General features: G+C 48.3%; 1 protein-coding gene across 1 annotated transcript; it reads left to right on the top strand.

The window, feature by feature from the left end:
• Positions 1-471: 471 nt before the first annotated feature.
• LOC119104653 (uncharacterized) lies at positions 472-17439 on the top strand. The gene is made up of 3 exons (XM_037228372.1): positions 472-530; positions 14327-14615; positions 15966-17439. The coding sequence occupies exons 1-3, from the start codon at positions 513-515 to the stop codon at positions 16082-16084; spliced, it is 426 nt and encodes a 141-aa protein (XP_037084267.1). The 5' UTR covers positions 472-512; the 3' UTR covers positions 16085-17439.
• The last annotated feature ends 1421 nt before the right edge of the window (positions 17440-18860 follow it).

Here is an 18860-nt window from a genome sequence, read left to right as displayed (position 1 = left end):
TGTCAAGTCCAGTCCAGCATACATGACTAACGCTTGACTTCTGATGATTTCAGGCAGATACGTGCGCTGCATGATCCGTCTCATTTGATCTTCCTTTCACCTCACGCCTCGCTAAACGGCTGTCCAGGAAGCCGCATGCTCTCACTCCGCTGGCGTGTGGAAAATAGTAAAGGAGTAGCGCTGCAACTCACTCTACAGACGCAACACAGAAATAACAGCCAATTACAAGCGTCGGCACGCAATGAAATCACGTCACTAGCAGGAATGAGGCACGGTGGAAAATCCTGTAGCCACTCAGGACCCAGACCGAAAACCATCAGTCAATTAGAGACCAACCCGAACACCGTCGACCAATCAGGAGGCACGCAACAGCACACACCTGGCGCCGGGGGCCGTGCTGCTCGGCGATTGGTCGGAGCGCCGCGAGTAAAGTTGACGAGAGCTGAAGATGTCTGCTTCATTCAGTTTGCGATCGACGCTGAGGGCGGTTGGTGCGCGGACGAAGCCGGAACATGAAACGCTCCGTGTTGGTGAGTAAGATGCTGTGTTTGCAATGATCGCTGTCGGTGTTTTTATGTTTTGTGTTCTTTTGGTGTGCTCGGCGGTCGGTACGTTCCTGCTATGAGGGTAGGTCACTGTTTTGAAAAGACAGTGGGTGGTTCAAGTCGGTGAAACTCTTCGTAAGTTTAAATGCGAAAATTTCAGGGACGAAGCTAGCAGGCGTTGTAGGGAAAAGGCAAATATGAAATGCAGCTTTACACGTTGATGTTTCGCTCCTTTCATTTCCCATCAGGTATATATTAATGACAATGTCCTTGAATGCTGACGGATACGTTGATTTGAAGCCCTGTGCACATATTTTATGACAACCTCTCCTTATTTAACGTAACATCTCGTTTATACATCACGTCATTTAGAAACAATAACACACCAACACATCTAGAATATTGTGGCACGCAAGTAGATGAGGAATTTTGATAAGACTCGCGGGAATGCACGAATGAATTTGAATGGAATTTTGCAAATATGTTTGTTATCTGACATCTGAATTTTGTCTGGCTCCGTGTGCCTTTGAACATGCATCATTAAACTGTGCATACAGCTTGCTCATTGTGCCAAACCACTTTCGTACATAACGTCACTGCAAGTAGACATCAGTAAAATATTACGTTCCATTAACTTCATTTCGCAACATGTCATTAATCCAACGACCAAGCCTGTTCTGTATTTGGCTTAGGTCTTGATTTAGAGTATCTTCCGGTAAAAGTTTGAGGGGATCTTGTTTCATCTATCCAGTCCAATTAGAATATTGCAGGGTGGTGCCCTAATAATTACACTTTGCCGATAGCTCAACCGTTTTTTTTAAGTTATAGACATTTTTAATTTATTATCAACGGTTGCAATAAGATATTTAAGGTACGCCTTAACCACATTTTAGAGCTCACTTCAGCATCTGTGCAAACATATTTGACAGCCCCAGGTCACGATAAAGCTTTGTTTCTTATCACACATCTAAACACATTTGATAACTTCAGCCTATATTGACCTATTATTACCTATACAACCGTTCAGATTTAATCTATTTTGATGTGTTTATCTTGTAGTGCCATTTCAGTGCCATTTTTCTTTGGCGTGCCCAGCTTTGAATATGGCCTGGCATTGTGCCGAGAGCTTGGTCACTGAATCATGATTGACATACCTTACGTATGGTCACAGCGTGTCATGCCAGCCGCCTGTGATCGGTGGATTCTTCGCGTGTCGCTTGTTGCACGCGCCGACCGTAGATCACCGTGCAGTGCTCATAGAAAAGTCGGTACTCAGAAACCAGGAATTCTAGAGACGCATTTGTGGCTTCCAAATACGCGCAGCGAATAAGACAGAGGCTGCATAAAATGTATACACGGTTGCACGGTATGCCAAAAAGATAGTTGCAGGAAACCTCAAGGGGGTCTGCATCGACCTCCCCCACATTTCTAATCAGGGAGAGGGTGAATTAGTTTGAGACCACGTGAGAGTACACACCTGTATAGAGGGTATGTGGCAAGGGCCATAGTCAGGCATCTGTCTGTGTGGCTGGGGCCCGCTGCAGTGCCCAGGCTGTCTCAGATGCCTGTTGAATATATCTTCATTTTTACAGGTGTCGCTGTTGAATGTATCTCCATTTCTAAATCAAAGTACGTGTAATAGACGAGTGCTTTTCTTAAATTTGAGAGCACCGCGAGGCTCCAAAATAATTAAAATGATTCAAAACAGCGAATTGTAATCCATTATCAGAAGTGTGCAAGCATCATGCAAAAACCATAGATGCTGGCGTTTTGAGCACAGTTTCTAGCTACGCACGATTAGCCTAGGTTTGGACATATGCAATGGTAAATCTGTCACCACGTGTTATGTCTGTGACAAGGGCCTTTGGCCACCCCGTATAGCTCAGGAGCTGGATTTTGAGATTGAAAAGTCAACACACTTTATCTTTTTGGTCATTTCATCTTTTTTATTTATTCAATATTACGTCATTAACAGGAGCGTAGCTTTACAAAATAAGTTGCGGGGAGCTCGACAGCAAGCAATGACACACTTCACCCTACAAAATATGCCAACAAACAGGTTTTTCATTAGATTTGGCCACTTTCTTCCCACAATCAAGGGGGCTGGAGCCAAAGCTGGGGGCGGCTGGCTCAAGCGTCACACACCCCTTTAGCTGAATAGGAAATTACACCCCTGGTTTGAACATATATATATATATATATATATATATATATATATATATATATATATATATATATATATGTACATACATGTAACTCTCTCTCTCCCTCTTACTGGGCCCTGCTGCACACAACCTACATTGTAATATTCAAAAGATGTACACCCCAGCAACATTGAACGGAATCAATAACTGTATTGTTTGCGGCAGGCTGAGCCACACGTGAACCGTTCTCCTTCAGTCACCGCCGAGGTTCGATGGGCTCGGATGAGTCCACATCCTTTTATTGTCGCAGTTAAAGCTAGAACAGTCTCATCTGATCTCATTCGTTTTTTTATGTGCTAAGAAAACAAACCCAGACGCACCTGCAAGAAAAGGCGCTCACCGACATAGTTATGCCCAAACGTCCCCCAAACTCGTTGAGCGGCACTTTTCGGGACGCTTCGCGAGGCTACATGTTAGCGTTGTGTTGGAGTTATACGTGAAGACGTAGTTTGAATAGAAACTGGAATAGATGCGCACAGTTCAAGATGGTTCGATGTTCTGATGATCATCACCATTTGATCTTGCTGTGTTTGCATGCAAATGGGCTTCACAAACAATCGAGAAGAAAGGCGCACACCAAACAAAAAATACAGTATCAGAAAGTAAAAACGTCATGCATTTTGCTGGTTACGGTAGGAAGTCACCAACTGTATCCAATGTTGGCTGGCGGGGACGATGTAATGACGACCAATGATAATACGGGCTGCGACATTATCGCGCACGTTGGAAGGGCTAGGATCCGTTAACGAATTTTATTCAGTCCCACATGTAAAGAATTGCTCTACTTCACCGTGACTCACATGGATTTGTTGTCACGTGTTCGACTGTTTACCGTTTACGCCGCAGTATTTTCGCAAATTTTGTCTTTGAAAGAAGTGCTCCACCTTTAGCGCATATTTGAAAAACATACTCTGGTAAAAACTCAGGACCGGTAGCGTCGAATAATAGCACCGAGCACTGCCACTGAAGCACCGTCAAAATGCAATAAGGCAATAACCTTTTAATATCTTTTGTTCTAAATTGGCCAGTCGACGCTGCTTAACAGCACCACACATTTTTCCGTTTTTGACACCACAGAGTGTATCCCGAGTCCGTGGCAACTGCCGTTGTCGCGCCCGCCGTCGTCATGACAATAGCCGTCGTCATGACGACGGCAGAATCTGCTAAGGGGAGTTGTCAGTGGTTATGAGTTCGAGGTGACACTTGAGTCGCTTTAGCCAGCACAATGAGGTCCTGTGGTCTTAAAAAAGGCACCTCTATTGGTGCGAATGACAGTGGTACAAATGAACGTTTGTGATTGGCGCAGCGGCGGCAACAGCCAGTTTCCGAGAAAAGCAATGGCTGAAGTTTGAATCAGTACATCACAATAGACCATGTGATACTCTCATTCCCAAAGCCAAAGCGCGCCTAGAAAAGAACCACTGTGGTAAACGTCATGTGGGAGAAACGAAAGTCATGGTAGAAAGTTTCGTTGAACTCGCGTAATAATAGTCTCATGTTGGCATAGCCCTTTCTCTATGCGGAGCTTCTCAAGCTTTCGTGGCAATTATTACGCAAATGTTCTAACAAATTATGGTGTCGCAAACATTATGGAACACACGCGTCGAAAAGGCAAGGCAAATTAAATGTCTTACTTTCATGGTGGTGAGCAGCGGGTCCAATAAGATTTGTCCCGCAGGAGCGGCCACTTCAAATCGAAATTCCGAGCTAGTCGTAAGGATTTCAAGAAAACTGATGTTACTTTTCATATTGGCCGTGTCTGATTTCAAAAAAGCGAAGAGTTTAAGAGTGATGCTCCCTTTAATATGAGCCCCATGGGAGGCGGGTAAATACGCGCGTATCAAGAAATGCGAGTTGTATTTGTCATGTCGTTTCACATAAACTATCTGTTGTTCTACGTTTGTTGAGGCTGCAAGGTACCTTTGGGGGCATGTGTGTGGTTGGGCCAGAAAACGAGTGAGTTTTCTATTTCCTTAGTTAACACAGATGGACAGCATCTGCCCACCAGCTATGTCAAAATAGCGTAGATGAAAACGCGGGAGAGCTGCGATAGAGCTGCTAGCGCTTTGTCAAACTAAGTCAACATTCGCGTTTCAGCGTAATGAACACCCCGCATCGTACTGAATTGGATCTCGGCGATGTGTAGTGGACACATGCATAGTGGCCATATCGCAGTGACTTGTGCGGTTCTTACAGTGACTCGCACTTGGTACCGTAACATGTGCACAAAGTACAGTGACGCATGCTTCCTGGGTAGGGATTTACTGACAGTGATCTGCTTTTGCCGCATCGTTTGCATGTGCTTGGAAGCCATCGCTGTACGCATTATTTCATTGGCAATGGTGAAATAGACAGGTTGATCCATTAGTGCTGTTGACTGAAAAGACATCGAAGTTTGGATGGAGTCATTACACAAAACACAAATGTGTTTTAACAATTTTGTATACCAGCAGGATTGAGGTGTGATAGGATATTCTCAGACTGTTACGGCCCAAAATGACACATCAGACCAGTGCGTTTGCCTATGAGCGTGTCTCAGGAAAAGCTTCCAATATACATGGTGGCTGTCATCTCACAGTGAGCCCACTAACCGAATACTCCCCTTTTTGTTCCTTACACACATGTGGCGCTGCAGAATACAATATGTGTTTTGAACCGACTTTGGCTAATAATATTTGCCAATCTGTAAAAATAAAACAAATTCAGTGATGCCTGATATTCGTTGTCAGATACCGTACCGGTACCATCTGGTGACAGAAATAAATCGGAGGATCCTCATTCCTTCCGCCGCTAGTGAGAGTTGATGTTGTCTTGCGACGACGCTTGCGGGGATGCTGATGGGGCGTGGCAGTTCTCGTAAGTATGTGACGGAAAATCCTGGAACACGTCAGGACGCTAGTGGGACTTTTCCGGATGGCTGCAGCGCTTAGCGCGGGTTTCCGTCGTGTGGAATGCCTAAATTCCCTTCGCTGAGCCTGCTTAGCAGGTGTATCAGTCCTCCTGATTGGTTCATCATCAATGATGAACACACCTGTTCAAACTCATAGTTCCTCTTACGTTATACGCCGGGTGTTGTGTTTGGTTTCAATATTCAAAGCGAATAAAGTGCAATTATTTTTTCACTGGTACGCTCCTGGCTTTACAGGTCAAAATATTTCCGCCATCGCCCAAGGTGCTTTCACTCTGTACGCTCTACATTTCCTTCCTTTTCTCGTCTCTGGTACATCTACTTGCTATTTTCATTGTTTTTCCTTTTCTACCTACGTTTCCGCCGGACCTTAATAGCTCTCCGTTCCTGTCCTCCCTCCCCTTCCCCCTCGTTCTTCACAGCTATGCCAGTTAGACCCCCCTCTCCCCCCGCCCACAACCGACCAAACTCTGCCCCCGCCTCCAGCCACCACAAGCCCGCCATGATAGATACCATCGAGCCCACCTAATCTCGGATCAGATTAGCCAAGATAACGGCCCCGCTGCCGCATGGCGGGTCGATGACTCGCCTCCGTGGCTTGCCCACGGCGCTATTTGAATGCCTGCGGCGTGACGTCAGAGGCATAAGAAGCCGAGGAGTCAACGTGTTTCGCGCTTCAGGCGTGCCATTCGCTGGCGGCCGCGGAAAGCCCGCGGTAGGCAGACGCGATCAGCGTGGGCGTTTAGAGCTGGAAAATTGCAGACCACGAGATTGAGCGGAGGATTTTTGCAGTGACACTTCGTGGTCAAGGCACGCTTTAAATGTGGACACACGTTCATGCAAATTGTCATGTGCTCCCGAGCAGTGACAGTGGCCCAAGAGCAGGGCAAGGCAGCAAAGCTAACGCCATGTTTACGGAGTCGTACTTCGATTACCTTAGCAGTGGCGAAAAGTGTCACAACCAACTACGTAACTGATTTGAAAGATTCGCAGTGACTGGAAACGGGCTTTGTCTTGTAGCATGCGTTTCACACGCTTATGATGACATTTAAGCGGCATTTCACGCCTCATTATGTGGCACATCGGACTTCGGCTCTTCCTCCGGGAATTCCTGCATAAATCTGTGGTCGGAATCGTCACGACCCTGGACAACCCATCCACACTCCGATTGGTCGTGAGATAGCTAATAATAGCGTAATAGCCCAAACAGCTTCTGTGGTTGTTCGTAGCTGTGCCATCACTTCAGCGCCAAAATAACAGAAAAAGCAGGTGTTAAGTTTTTAATCGCTGATTAAGGCATAGGTCATGTTGTATTCTACCTGCGCAACGGATCAGTTTTGTCTGCTTAGGTGCCGCAAATATGACGCAAATATCAATGCTACCAATACCTGACCAAACTATGCCATGAACTTCCTGTACATAACCAATGATCGTCAACGTAAATTTGGTCAGATGCGGGTGCTGGCAGCACTGTGAACGCCATGTTATCACTTCACCTCAGCAATTCCCAAGCCAGTTTGCTTGGATAGATTGCTCGTGTTTGGCTATGTCGTCTCGCTTTGTATCTGTGTGCTGTAAGTAATGATCCTATCCGAGAAACAAAGACCATACATGTTAAAGGCATTGCTGGAAACCCCTGGGGTGGGTCGGGGTGGTGGGGTGAAGAATTTGCGTCGAAAAATTTACACCCACTGAATATAAGACTGGCATACATATATATATATATATATATATATATATATATATATATATATATATGGTAGCGTGCTCATCTTAGTAATGTGTGACGGCATCAACGCGTTGGTTAAGAAGCTGCAATTTCAAGCGAGGCCAGCCATTTAAAGCAACGCCTTCGCACGGACGCGCATGCGCGTACCTGCTCCCAGATCTGCTTCCGACGACCAGCAGGACGTCGAGGAAGTGTGCGGCATGTCGCGGTTGCCGGACCGTTCCTCAGTTGATCTTTTGCGTCATCACCATCGCGTTAATCGCGTGAACATCGTGTTACAAGCATCGTGCTGGTGCAGGCTCGGAGTGGGAAACAAGACCCCGTGTTCCCAGTACCGGCACAGCCGTCCAGGATCCACCACCGCGCTGCCGGTTGGTACGCGTTCGTAGGCATGTTTCACCGCTGTGCCATCAAATCCCTGCCTCCAATGCAGCTATAACGCAATCTTGGAGGTCCCCACATAGGGCATCAGTGTCCATGCCTCGGGTTTTCTCCCCCTGAGAATGTCAGCTGCCTGTCAGCTGACCGCAAAGCCCAGTGCCAAATCGCCCCTCTGCACTCGAGGCATGTGGAATATGTCTCCGCTTGTGCAAAGCCCGAAACCAGCCCTGGTAAAGACATGTGTTCCTTTCTCCACCCCCCCCCCCCCCTTCCCATCCATGCTGCAGAATGACCGCGAGGTAAACGTGGTTCACCAAGCGTCCGTCTTAGCCAGTATTTGCGTCGGCTGCACAACCGCAACTATGCCAGTGCCGAACGTTATCGAGAACTGTGCCCATCTCCTGGTAACCTGGCGGCCCCGAGCCGTGGAGCACCTCTGGTGCTGAGAGACGAAAGCAAAAAAAGAGCATGCAAATAAGGAGAGAAATAGCTGCTCAGAAAAAGACTCACAAAGCTCCCCCTTGCAGGAAGAATGCTAAATTTGGTTGAACAACTCAGCTCTTTCCTTGATAGCTGTTGGCCTATATGCGTTATAGGGTCGTCAGCGGCGTAAGTGAGGGGCCGGCCCATACGAGCAGGGGTGTCAGCGGCGTAAGTGAGGGGCCGGCCCATACGAGCAGGGGTGTCAGCGGACGCTTCAGCCATGAGCCCATAAGCCATAAGCCACCAGCTATCCTCATCGCTGCTTGTATGCTCTACACACGACAGAACGGATAGCTGCGCGGAAGAGCGGGTAGCTGCGCGGAAGGGCGGGTAGCTGCGCGGAAGGGCGGGTAGCTGCGTGGAAGAGCGGGTAGCTGCGCGTAAGGGCGGGTAGCTGCGCGGAAGAGCGGGTAGCTGCGCGGAAGGGCGGGGAAACGACAGTCGAACCGAGGGCAAATAACGGCTCATTAGATACGATAGCATTCAACGCGGAATGCTAAACGCCGAGCATGTGATGTCAAGTGTAATTGACACGAAATGACCTTCGTGGAGGTGCTCATGCACTGGCGCTGTGCATCTTACTGATCATCGCAAGCTTCCAAATTTGGCAGCAAATTGCCGACTGGCAGATCCTACGCTGCCCATGTTCATCGCAAGGGGTAAGTGGAATTGAAATCTGTTTGCACTGTGGGAAAGGACCACGCCTGATTGAAGCACAACTTTTAAGGAATTGGGTTACCGAAAGGTGCATGAGCAGCAACCATCGGCTACGAAGGTCAAAGGTGAAAAATGCTTGTGAAAGGCATGATGCGGATGCTGGGCCACGCAAGTTGATAGACGTCAGTGGCCAACACGCCTTTAACATAATTCCTCAGTCGCAACAATGTGTTCATGGTGGTGCACAGAATGATACCGTGTATTTGTTTCCAGTCGTGATGGCTTTTACACTGTAGTCAAAGAAAGGAGATGTTTAAACCGTGTAAATGTTGCTGCTGTGTGAGATACGAAAGGCACACTGATGCGGTTACCAAAAAATTGTGTGACTGTGTGCGTTATATAGCGTAGAGTGCATCAACGTGTAGCCTGGTGGGCGCTTTCAATCCCCCCCCCCCTTTCCGGACGAGAGGCCTTACGACCTTGATGCTCCAACTTAACTTAAAACTAACCAAGTCTCAAAACCTGCCACAGTTGCACTGTGGCAAGGAGACCGTGCTTGATGGAAGTACAGCGTTTAAGAAACTAGGCTGCTTTACACTAATACCCGAGTGGAAGAAAACGTAAGATCCCTCGCGTAAAATGTACGCGATTAGCGTCATTGAACAGCAGTGCGAGTGAGCTGCGAAGGGTCAAACTAGGTCAAATCGGCAAGCCAGGTCAGTGGGTGGGGGGCAGCAGGGGCGGCGTGCTGAATACACTGACCTCTTCACTACACACTTCCGTTGAATGTTCTCGCCTCCTAATGTTGGTGCGCTTCCCGACCCTGCGGCATCTGATAGGTCTTATCTTATACATTTGACGCAACCGAGGGAAGATATGAGCTGTTCTTTTCCTTCATCGGAAAACACCAAGCTTTTGTCCCGGACATCCGTAGCGTCCGCCGTCATCTAAGTGTTCTCATGAGTTTGGCGTTTCTGTTGAGGTCCTGTTCTGCCTCATCATCTTCCAAGGCGTTTTTTCCGAGAGTATGAAAGTCAATATTATCTGGCGCACGAAAGGTGAGAAAAATACACGTGACTGCATAGACATTTAGCCGCCTTCACTTTCTTCAAAAATCTGAAAAGTAGTGTTTGACGGTACTCTTACATGTTTTAAGCTTGTGTTTCTCCATATCCACCACGGCTTCCTTTCCAACCGATCATGTATTCCCGTATTTCCCACATATCGGTCTGCCCATAAGCGTGGACGAGGCTCGATTCAGGAAGGTGAAAAAACATTGTCGTCGTCATTGGTAGTTAACGATGCACTCAGCTGCTGAGGCTATATGGCGTCGCCTGCCTCCCACCCTAGCAGGAAGGGGGGGGGGACTTCGGGGAATCATGCTCCGTACCTCTGGCGCACACACAGGCGCACTCTTCGCTGATCACTCATGGTCATTTCCTGCTGTATATCACACCCCGCTTCTTCATAAACCAAAAACTTTATCACGAAACCAAACTGACGTACTTTCGGACCGAGTGTTATATAACGCCACATATTCTCGGACCGAGTGTTATGTAACGCCATATATTCTCGGACCGAATGTTATATAACGCCACATATTCTCGGACCGAATGTTATATAAGGACGTATATTTTCGGACCGAGTGTTATATCACGCCACATACTCTCGGATCGAGTGTAATCTCACGCCATGAAAGGTAGTGGTCGCTCTTAACGCCAAGCTCTCCGATAAGACACTGGCCCTGTCGAGGATGCTGGAAGGCATGGCCGGATGTATGTGGACCTCTTCTGTTACTTGCTTCACAACCAATCTCTCCTGTCTCATTCAAGCCCAGAGTGTGACGCACGCCGACGATCTTATACTTCATCATGGCATGAAAACCGCCGCGGTCGTTTTCTTGTCAGGGAGCGCCACGCACGCCATGGCGCACCTTGTCATGGAGCGACGGACATGGCGCATGGCGCACCCCGTCATAGAGCGACAGACATGGCGCATGGCGCACCCCGTCATAGAGCGACAGACATGGCGCATGGCGCACCCTGTCATGGAGCGACAGACATGGCGCATGGCGCACCCCGTCATAGAGCAAGCGACGGCAAGGTCATACTTCCGCTCTGCGGCCATGGCGCAACTGGCGCTTGACCTCGGGCCCTCAAGGGGAGGTTTAAGGTGCCAACAATGAGGTCGTTACCCCTCCCTCCTCATAACCACCTGCAACCGCCGGCACCTTCACCGCCCAAAGCCACCGCCCACACAGTTGCCCTTTAAGCCGACCTAGGTGGTTTTGCCATCTGGGGGTGCACTTGGCACCTAAAATTAATCCACGATTTATGTAACGCGATCGTATTTATCCCGCGAGCGTTTCCCGCTCTGACCGCACACACACACACACCTGTCGGCGTCGATTTATAGCGGTCAACCGACACACGCGACCTGGACGTCATTCCTGACACTAAGCCTACTTCTCTGCCTGAATTAGACACAACTGGGCCAAAGTGAGCCACGTGTTGGGACTGCCTGTGAGGAGCACGCAGCTGCACGGAGTGCCCGCGTCAACGATCCTGTGCCGCAAAGCCTGAGATGCGACTACACTGCTCACGTCAGATCAACACAGGGGTATGGGTGTATTATCCACGCGGAAACAGTCACAGCCAACTCGCCATGGCTCGCGTGCAATCCACGCGAACGTTCAATGCGGCTGGTTGTCAAGCGGAACAATCCGCATCATAGACTGGATCAGGACTTGGCTTCCTTCAATATGATCTCAGCGAAGGACAGCCTGGGCCACTCCGACCGCACACTTTTATGTAACGTTCTCTGCACACAAAAAAACTAGATGCTCTTGACGTTTTCACCGCCCTTGATCACCGGCTTTGATTTCAACGTTCCGGATCGCAGTACACGGGGCATATCCTTCTAGACAGGACAGTGGCTCATCCCCTGAGTCACCACAGTGTAACGCGGGCTGTTTTGACGCGAGGCTCAGCTGTGGAATTTTTGTTGAAAAAGCAGCAACAGCACAGCGCGGTCTTCAGTTGTGCAGTGTTTGTTGTTTTTTATGACCGTTGCGCTGTGGTTTTTTACAGCCAGCCTCTGCTCTTACTATGGAAACGTCAACAGCTGTCCGGCTGTCTCAAAACATGGTGAACATGTCTTGGTGAACATGTCTTGGTGACATGCCGTGGAATACCGCTTGGCATATTGCATGATCTTGTCAACGTTAATAGAATTCGACCATGTTCTAATTCAGTAACACATGTTCAACTCAACACAACCCTTAAAATTAAATGCGAAATGAAGCCGCAGTCGGGAGAGCGCAGGGCTCCCAGTAGCAGGGTGTGGGGTTCTAGCCTGGCCACCTGTAAAAAAATTAATCACCGCCCCCCCGCGAAAAGCGGGGTGCCGAATGCCATAATACTGAATGACTGATGGCATTTGGTTACTTGCAGTGATGCTTGTATCCGTTTTTTGTCATATCGAGAACGAGAAGTTTGCTTTTGCCTTCGAATAGATGTGGTCATTAGTGAATGCAATTCAGCAAGTTGCCTGGGGGAAAACGTCCGTTTAGAACATTGCTTGGCGAGCACATACCGTGTACGTCGTGTACGTCTCTGCGAGCGTTGTGCGTTTAACTTCGAATACATGGCCGACAGCAAGGAACAAATATGGATGCATGCATACACATATACATAAATGTATATTATATATATATATATATATATACATATATCATATAAGCCGACATGCCCCGACTAAAAATGAAAGCAACGTTCATTCGCTGTCACATGCCCTTTTTGTATGTTCTCCACTTCCGCCTGCGGCACATTCGTATTCGTTAGATGACAACACATTTCAATCAATCATCGGCCTTAATTTGTAGAGAGCAATTCACCAAAGCAGAACTGTGGAAATGTTGTGGTTTGTCCCGACATGCTGCCCATACGTTGAACCTAGCGACTTGAAAGCATCCCCTGAAAAACATTCGGTTGAATTCTTTCTTTTGAAAAACCCGCCTCCCCGAGCCTTCAACCAGTGGTGCCACCTCAGACACGACCCGGGTTCAACACTCGCTGTCAGTACATTTCGCTGGCCTGCCTCCCTGACAGAAGCCGCGGGTGGACCTCACTCAGCACCTCTGTCAGCTTAAGCACCACCGTCCCGTCAGCAGGACGCGGAACTCCTAAAGGGGCGGATCCGCCATGGGATCATGGAGCAGCCATACTCTGTTTGGTAACAAGTCCCGACTTGCATGCGAAAATCAAGCAGACCGTGCAGCTCGAGATGTTTTCCGTTGTCTTCCTGGGCAGCCTACCCCCCCCCCCCCCCCACGCCCCCTGGATCCGCCCTTGCAACTCGCATCTGCCTGTGTGTGCGATACGCGAAGCTTACTAGCCCGTGGGCGGGGTGCCCAGCGCATCACGCAACTGTAATCCTCGTGAGAGACCGGTGATTAGTGCCTCTGCCCCGGTTCCGGCTGCGGAGGCCGAAGAAAGCGCCCAGGTGTTGGGGGAGGCCGGAGATGTTGGAGGCGATTACAGGCTGCTTGGAGTTAAGCTCGGTGGAGATGGCAGGGTTATATTTGTTTATAAATTGATGTCGTTAGTGACCTGGATGTGATTTGCGCTGCCGGTGCGGCAAAGCAGCAAGCTGCACGTAGTTTGCCTTCGACTTGGTAGTTGGTGTGGCAATCTATACCTAATCAGGGTATCCCTGTAATCTGTGAGGGTGCTTGTGATCAAATCAATAATGTCCTTGCATCAGAACTACAGTGCTGGCAGTAGGCATGCAGGAGATTGTAAAGCACGGGGTCTGGCACACTAATTTCCTGCATCGCTCGATCCGGGTTGTGCTACGAACGACCTTTAGCGCGGTGGAAAGTCCGGTTCCGGGTGAGAGAAATGAGAATGCCCCTGACCACGCAGCATCGCAAGCGAAGGCGCCGCTGAGCGGGAGAGAGTGTTATGTTTTCCTGGGCGATGTTCATAGTTGATAATCCGAAAATCACTTCTTGACTTTCTCCACCGGTAGGACACGAACCCTTCACCTCACAGAGCAGGAGCGCTCACACTTCATACTGTGCACGGTACTAAAGAGATGTTTGATACTGGTGTGGGACAACAAACCTTTTTTCTGTGTGACTGTCATGATCACCTCGCTATGGTTGGTGCGCGTGTCGTTAGATAGTAATAATAGTGTCGCTATAATTAATATCAAGATTACAGTATGGAGCTCCTGGTTCGCTGCGGCCTCTCAAATCTAGCCATGCCTACTCTGTATCACGCCGTAACCACTTGCTTTACATTGATGCAACTCAAGCGGCTACCTCGTGCCCTTCCCCCTTTCCCGATCCCCAGCCCTCTCTGACCCTGTGATAACACACTGTCTTAGTGACATTAACTGTTCACCTTGTTCCCAGGTTCAGCTGATAGCGGTTGCCGCCTGCGTGCTGCTGGTGACATCCGCACCGGCGGCGCCGCTAGGGGCCAATCTTGACGTGACCCCGAGAGCGAGTCCGGACACCGCGGCGCCGAAAGGTCACAAGTTGGGCCGCCAGAGAATGCAGAGGTCGTTTGAAGGCCACCCTCTGCCGAACGGCTTGTTGGTGCAGGACGGCGAAGACGAAGTCGCGCCTGCGAACGACATTCACCACGGCGAGCCGAAGCGGAGAGCCGTCGGACAGATTTCCACGGAGACCCCTCCACCTGGTAAGGAAGGCTCTGGCGCGCACCTTTGGTTGGCGCATCAAAAATGGGTCAAGCGTGCTGCGGTTCATGGGCCACCTGCCGCTTCCTTCCGCTTCAAAAATTTAATTTGTGGAGTAGCATTGGTGACATTGTATGCAGAGCCTTACCTGGGTGCGGCCCGTGCCTCTGGTCTTTCTTCAACTAATTGCCAAAACGTTCCATCGGAAATGATGAAACCAAGTGACCTTTCGTCACCATCACTTTGACATACCCTGGCAGCATTTTGTCATCCAGCATTGTTTAGGAGGGCTCCGGGCTTGCTTCGTGTGAGGTATGTAAGGTAAAAGGACGATTCCATGAGAGGAGGCAGGCATCAGCAGACATATATATGTCTGTGGTATAGATAGATAGATAGATAGATAGAGAGAGAGAGAGAGAGAGAGAGAGAGAGAGAGAGAGAGAGAGAGAGAGAGAGAGATATATATATATATATATATATATATATATATATATATATATATATATATATATATATATATATTATTTATTTATTTATTTATTTATATATATACCACGTTTGACTGATGTGTCACGCCCGCGAAAATGGGAAAGTGCACATTGGGGGAAGCATTTCAATGTCACCTTGGCATTCATGACGTCAAGATAACGTCATTAAAATCCTGTCATTTGATAAGCCATGCGGCGATTAAGGCTTAGAAAAGTATGATTGTCGAGGTGTTCATATCTGGCGCTCATGAGCGCGATGTCTAGATATAACGACCGTCAACTGGCTATCAATCAATGTTGTGCAACGTACGATGATGCCCTTAAACACAAATCATCAGCAGCAGCAGCAATAAAACAATGACGTGTTGAACATTTTTACGAAATAGAGCTTTGTGTTGTCAAGAACGGTCGTTTCCACTTATAATTATATTGATAGTTATAAGTGAGCTTATTTCGCCATATCTGATGCTTGCTTCAATATCTTCAAATGTGGAACATTCCCTCAGAGTGCCACGGGATGCTTCGAAGAGGTAGTTTTTGTGTAAGCAGCAGGGATAATTAAGCGACCGTCGGTTAGAAACGTGCCGCGAACAAAAACACGATATCAAATTAAGTATATACTTATGGTAATCATCGCCAGAGCTCTTGACTGCTACGTGTCTCACACAAAACACCCTTTGAAAATGCCGTCGTTTGTTCTTATCACGATAATCATGGCTTCGGCGATTGAGTGCTCCACATGGTCCCTAAAACACCTTCCAAAACATGGTTGTTTATTTTCCCCCCAATACCATCGCTTGGGTCATTACTGCTACGTGTCTCCCCAAAACAACTTTTGACAATATCGTTGTATGTTTTTGCCAGGGCTGTGGCTGGTCTCGCCTGACGCGGAGTCTGAGGCAGACGCTGCCAGCAGTGACGCCGTCGACTACCGCACCGAGCGCTACCACATATCGGATCTCTTCGAGGAGGGAAGGGGATGATGAGGTGCACGTGGAAACGATGCGAACTAGCTGCGTGCTGCGAACTGGACTAGCCGCGTGCTGCGAACTGGACTCGCCGCGTGCTGCGAACTGGGCTAGCCGCGTGCTAGGCCCGGAAGGCTAGCGCGCTGTGTGTGAAGAACTGCGCTGTGGTGTGGTTTGGTGTGCTCCTGGCGCGCTGAAGCACCGTGTTAATTGTACTCGCGAGTGGTGTTGTAACGGTGGTGATCATGGTGACGTTTGGTGTTAAGATCAGCCATACGACTTCCTAGATTCAGCTGCTAAGTTTCCTTTCCTTTGAGTTGATTTCCAGCAAACGGACCATGTTTATTAAACTTAATGGACGTTAAATAGTTGAGAATGGACAACATCAGTACAGGCAAACAGTAGCACAGGTAAGACGGCGGAAGTGGTCCCGTCATTTGTTTTCGTTAAGTTTAAAAAAATTGTGACGCACGCGGCGTCATCGGCAATGACGCCGCGCTTGAACCATACCCCCCCCCCCCCTCCAAAAAAAATGTTTTGAAGCTCAGGAATAAGATCGTGTGAGGCCTAACAATGATTTGGTAAAAACTTGGTGTTAACAATTTGAATATCTGTCTGTGTTCTCTGATCTAGCAATTCTCATTATTTCCCTCATTCTGCACAATGCCACGACAAAACCATAGTGTGAGATCACAATTATTATTCTGACAGCTATCGACATTCACTGTACCAGGAGGTTCAAAGTAAGCGAAGTTATCGATCACACATTGGTTTTGTTTTCAATAGCCGGCGTATTGAAGCCGTGCTCGTGGTCACAAGAGACTATAAGTGTGCGCAGTTTCGAAACGTTTGGTATTGACATTGCTATCAATGTTTGCTTTATAACGTCGTTTAACCAGTATCACGTGGCGTAATGAGGGTCGAAAATCCTCAGCATAAGAACGCTTATCTCACAATAACGAGTAACCAAGACCTCAAGGCCTTTCTTCGTCATATCATGAACAAAACAGCGATCAAATCAATGGTACTGACTGACGGGAGACACTGTTAAGATGGATTGGCAGGGAATCGTCCGCAGCACGTTGGCTGCCTGAAATGAAAACGACAGCTCTTGTTAGAGCTGCAGTTGTTGTTGACCTATTTGTGCAACAATAACTGGAGTATTTCATCACGGAATTTCATATGAAGGTGAAATATTCCGCTACAGTTGTGACGCAAGCGATTGCGCGTCAGCTGACCGTCGCAAAGCGCTTGGCATCGCGTGCGATTCCGTGATATTTCGATCATGGTGCTTGTATTACGCAGTGAAGATTGAACCGTGTTACCGAGTGCATTGTTTGCTGAGCCGATGGACCGTGTCGTGTGTGGAGTGTGTGCTTATGTGAAATACAATGGTTTGCTGTGGCAGTGTTTGTGTGTGTGAATTCCAGCTTCCGCCCATGTACGTGAAAGGCATTAGTGTGATGTGTTCATTAGTCACTATGCCAGATTACATTGGGCGGCGGAAATCGCAGCAGTACGAGAGCTGCAAACGAACTACTGAGTTCTCGCTACCAACATCGCTGTCTGTGAGCATTACAATCCTCCGGGCATCGTGGTAACCGCCGGGAGGAAAGTGAGAGGCTGAAAGCCTCATCCCCCTCCTCCCCTCCCCGCGAGGGAGGGAGGGGGAGGGAGGCTCGGGTGGGGCTACCATCTAGGGTAGCCGCCAAACCGAAGCACTTCTGACTGCCCAGCACGCCCCCGGTAAAACCGCGCGTCGGAGGGATGCCGGAGAAGCAAGGTCGACCGACACGTGGGCGGGGGCTGCTCCCGGTGATCGCGTTAGCAAGTGAAAGTAGTAAGGGCATCACAGACCACGCATTGCAACCGGACACAAGGCAGTTTCAGTCTAAGCTGGTCCCGACAAAATTTCAGCCAGTCAGCTTCTTATTTCAAAATTGTGCATGACATCCACGCCAGGTATAGAGGCCTGTCGTCCCAGCCTTTGTCCGATGGCATATTATTATCAACTTGAATTAATATATCACAATATATATTATACAATATTGCGTCGAAGGCACCCGTGTTTCGCACTAAAACTGCATTTCCAACTCCCGAGCCGCCACATCGTCATTGTGATCCAGCACGAGCTTTTCAGGGCTCCGAGACGACAGCACATTCCAGAAATCAGTGGTAGATGGCACTAGTGTTCTTGATAGTCGCTAGATGGCTCTAGTAGTCTGCGGACGGCTCATGGTTGCTGGTTCGTCTCACGTTTTGATCCCTGAAATGGAAGTTTCATATATCTGACCGGGTGGCGAAAAGGCAGCTGCCTGGATCTGAGATTTATTACGCCTACTAGCTGCTCGGGATGCCAGAACGGATCACCTAAATATTTGCGTTCCGTTTGGTTTGTAATCTAGCAAACAAAGGAGCGAATGTACGGCTTTAATTTGTGGTCGTCATTTTGGTTAACCAAAAGTGGTTTCAGCAATACTTGCAAAAGCGATTTCGGTACTTACTGTCATCTATGGATATTTCATTTCTCCAAAAGTAGCACATGGGCGTTAAACATTTCGCTCTCATACCATAACATGTGCAGTTACGCACCGCGCGCAACATTGACATTATCCGGGATTGTGTACTTTAAAGCAATCTGTTTGCTCGTAAACAGAGTACTTAAATGAACTCGCATATTTTAAGTGACATTCAAAAGAAATTGAGTTTTCAGCAAAAATTGACAACCTGTGATGCGAGGATTTGCCACGGGCTGTATGCAAACATTATACAGGCAAACGCCAATATCTCA

This window comes from Pollicipes pollicipes, unplaced genomic scaffold (genome assembly GCF_011947565.3).
Source record: "Pollicipes pollicipes isolate AB1234 unplaced genomic scaffold, Ppol_2.1 Scaffold_6052;HRSCAF=7182_pilon_pilon_pilon, whole genome shotgun sequence".
Taxonomy (NCBI): Eukaryota; Metazoa; Arthropoda; class Thecostraca; order Pollicipedomorpha; family Pollicipedidae; genus Pollicipes; species Pollicipes pollicipes.
The sequence above is the reverse complement of the archived record's forward strand: the minus strand, read 5'-3'. Positions and strand labels throughout refer to the sequence as shown.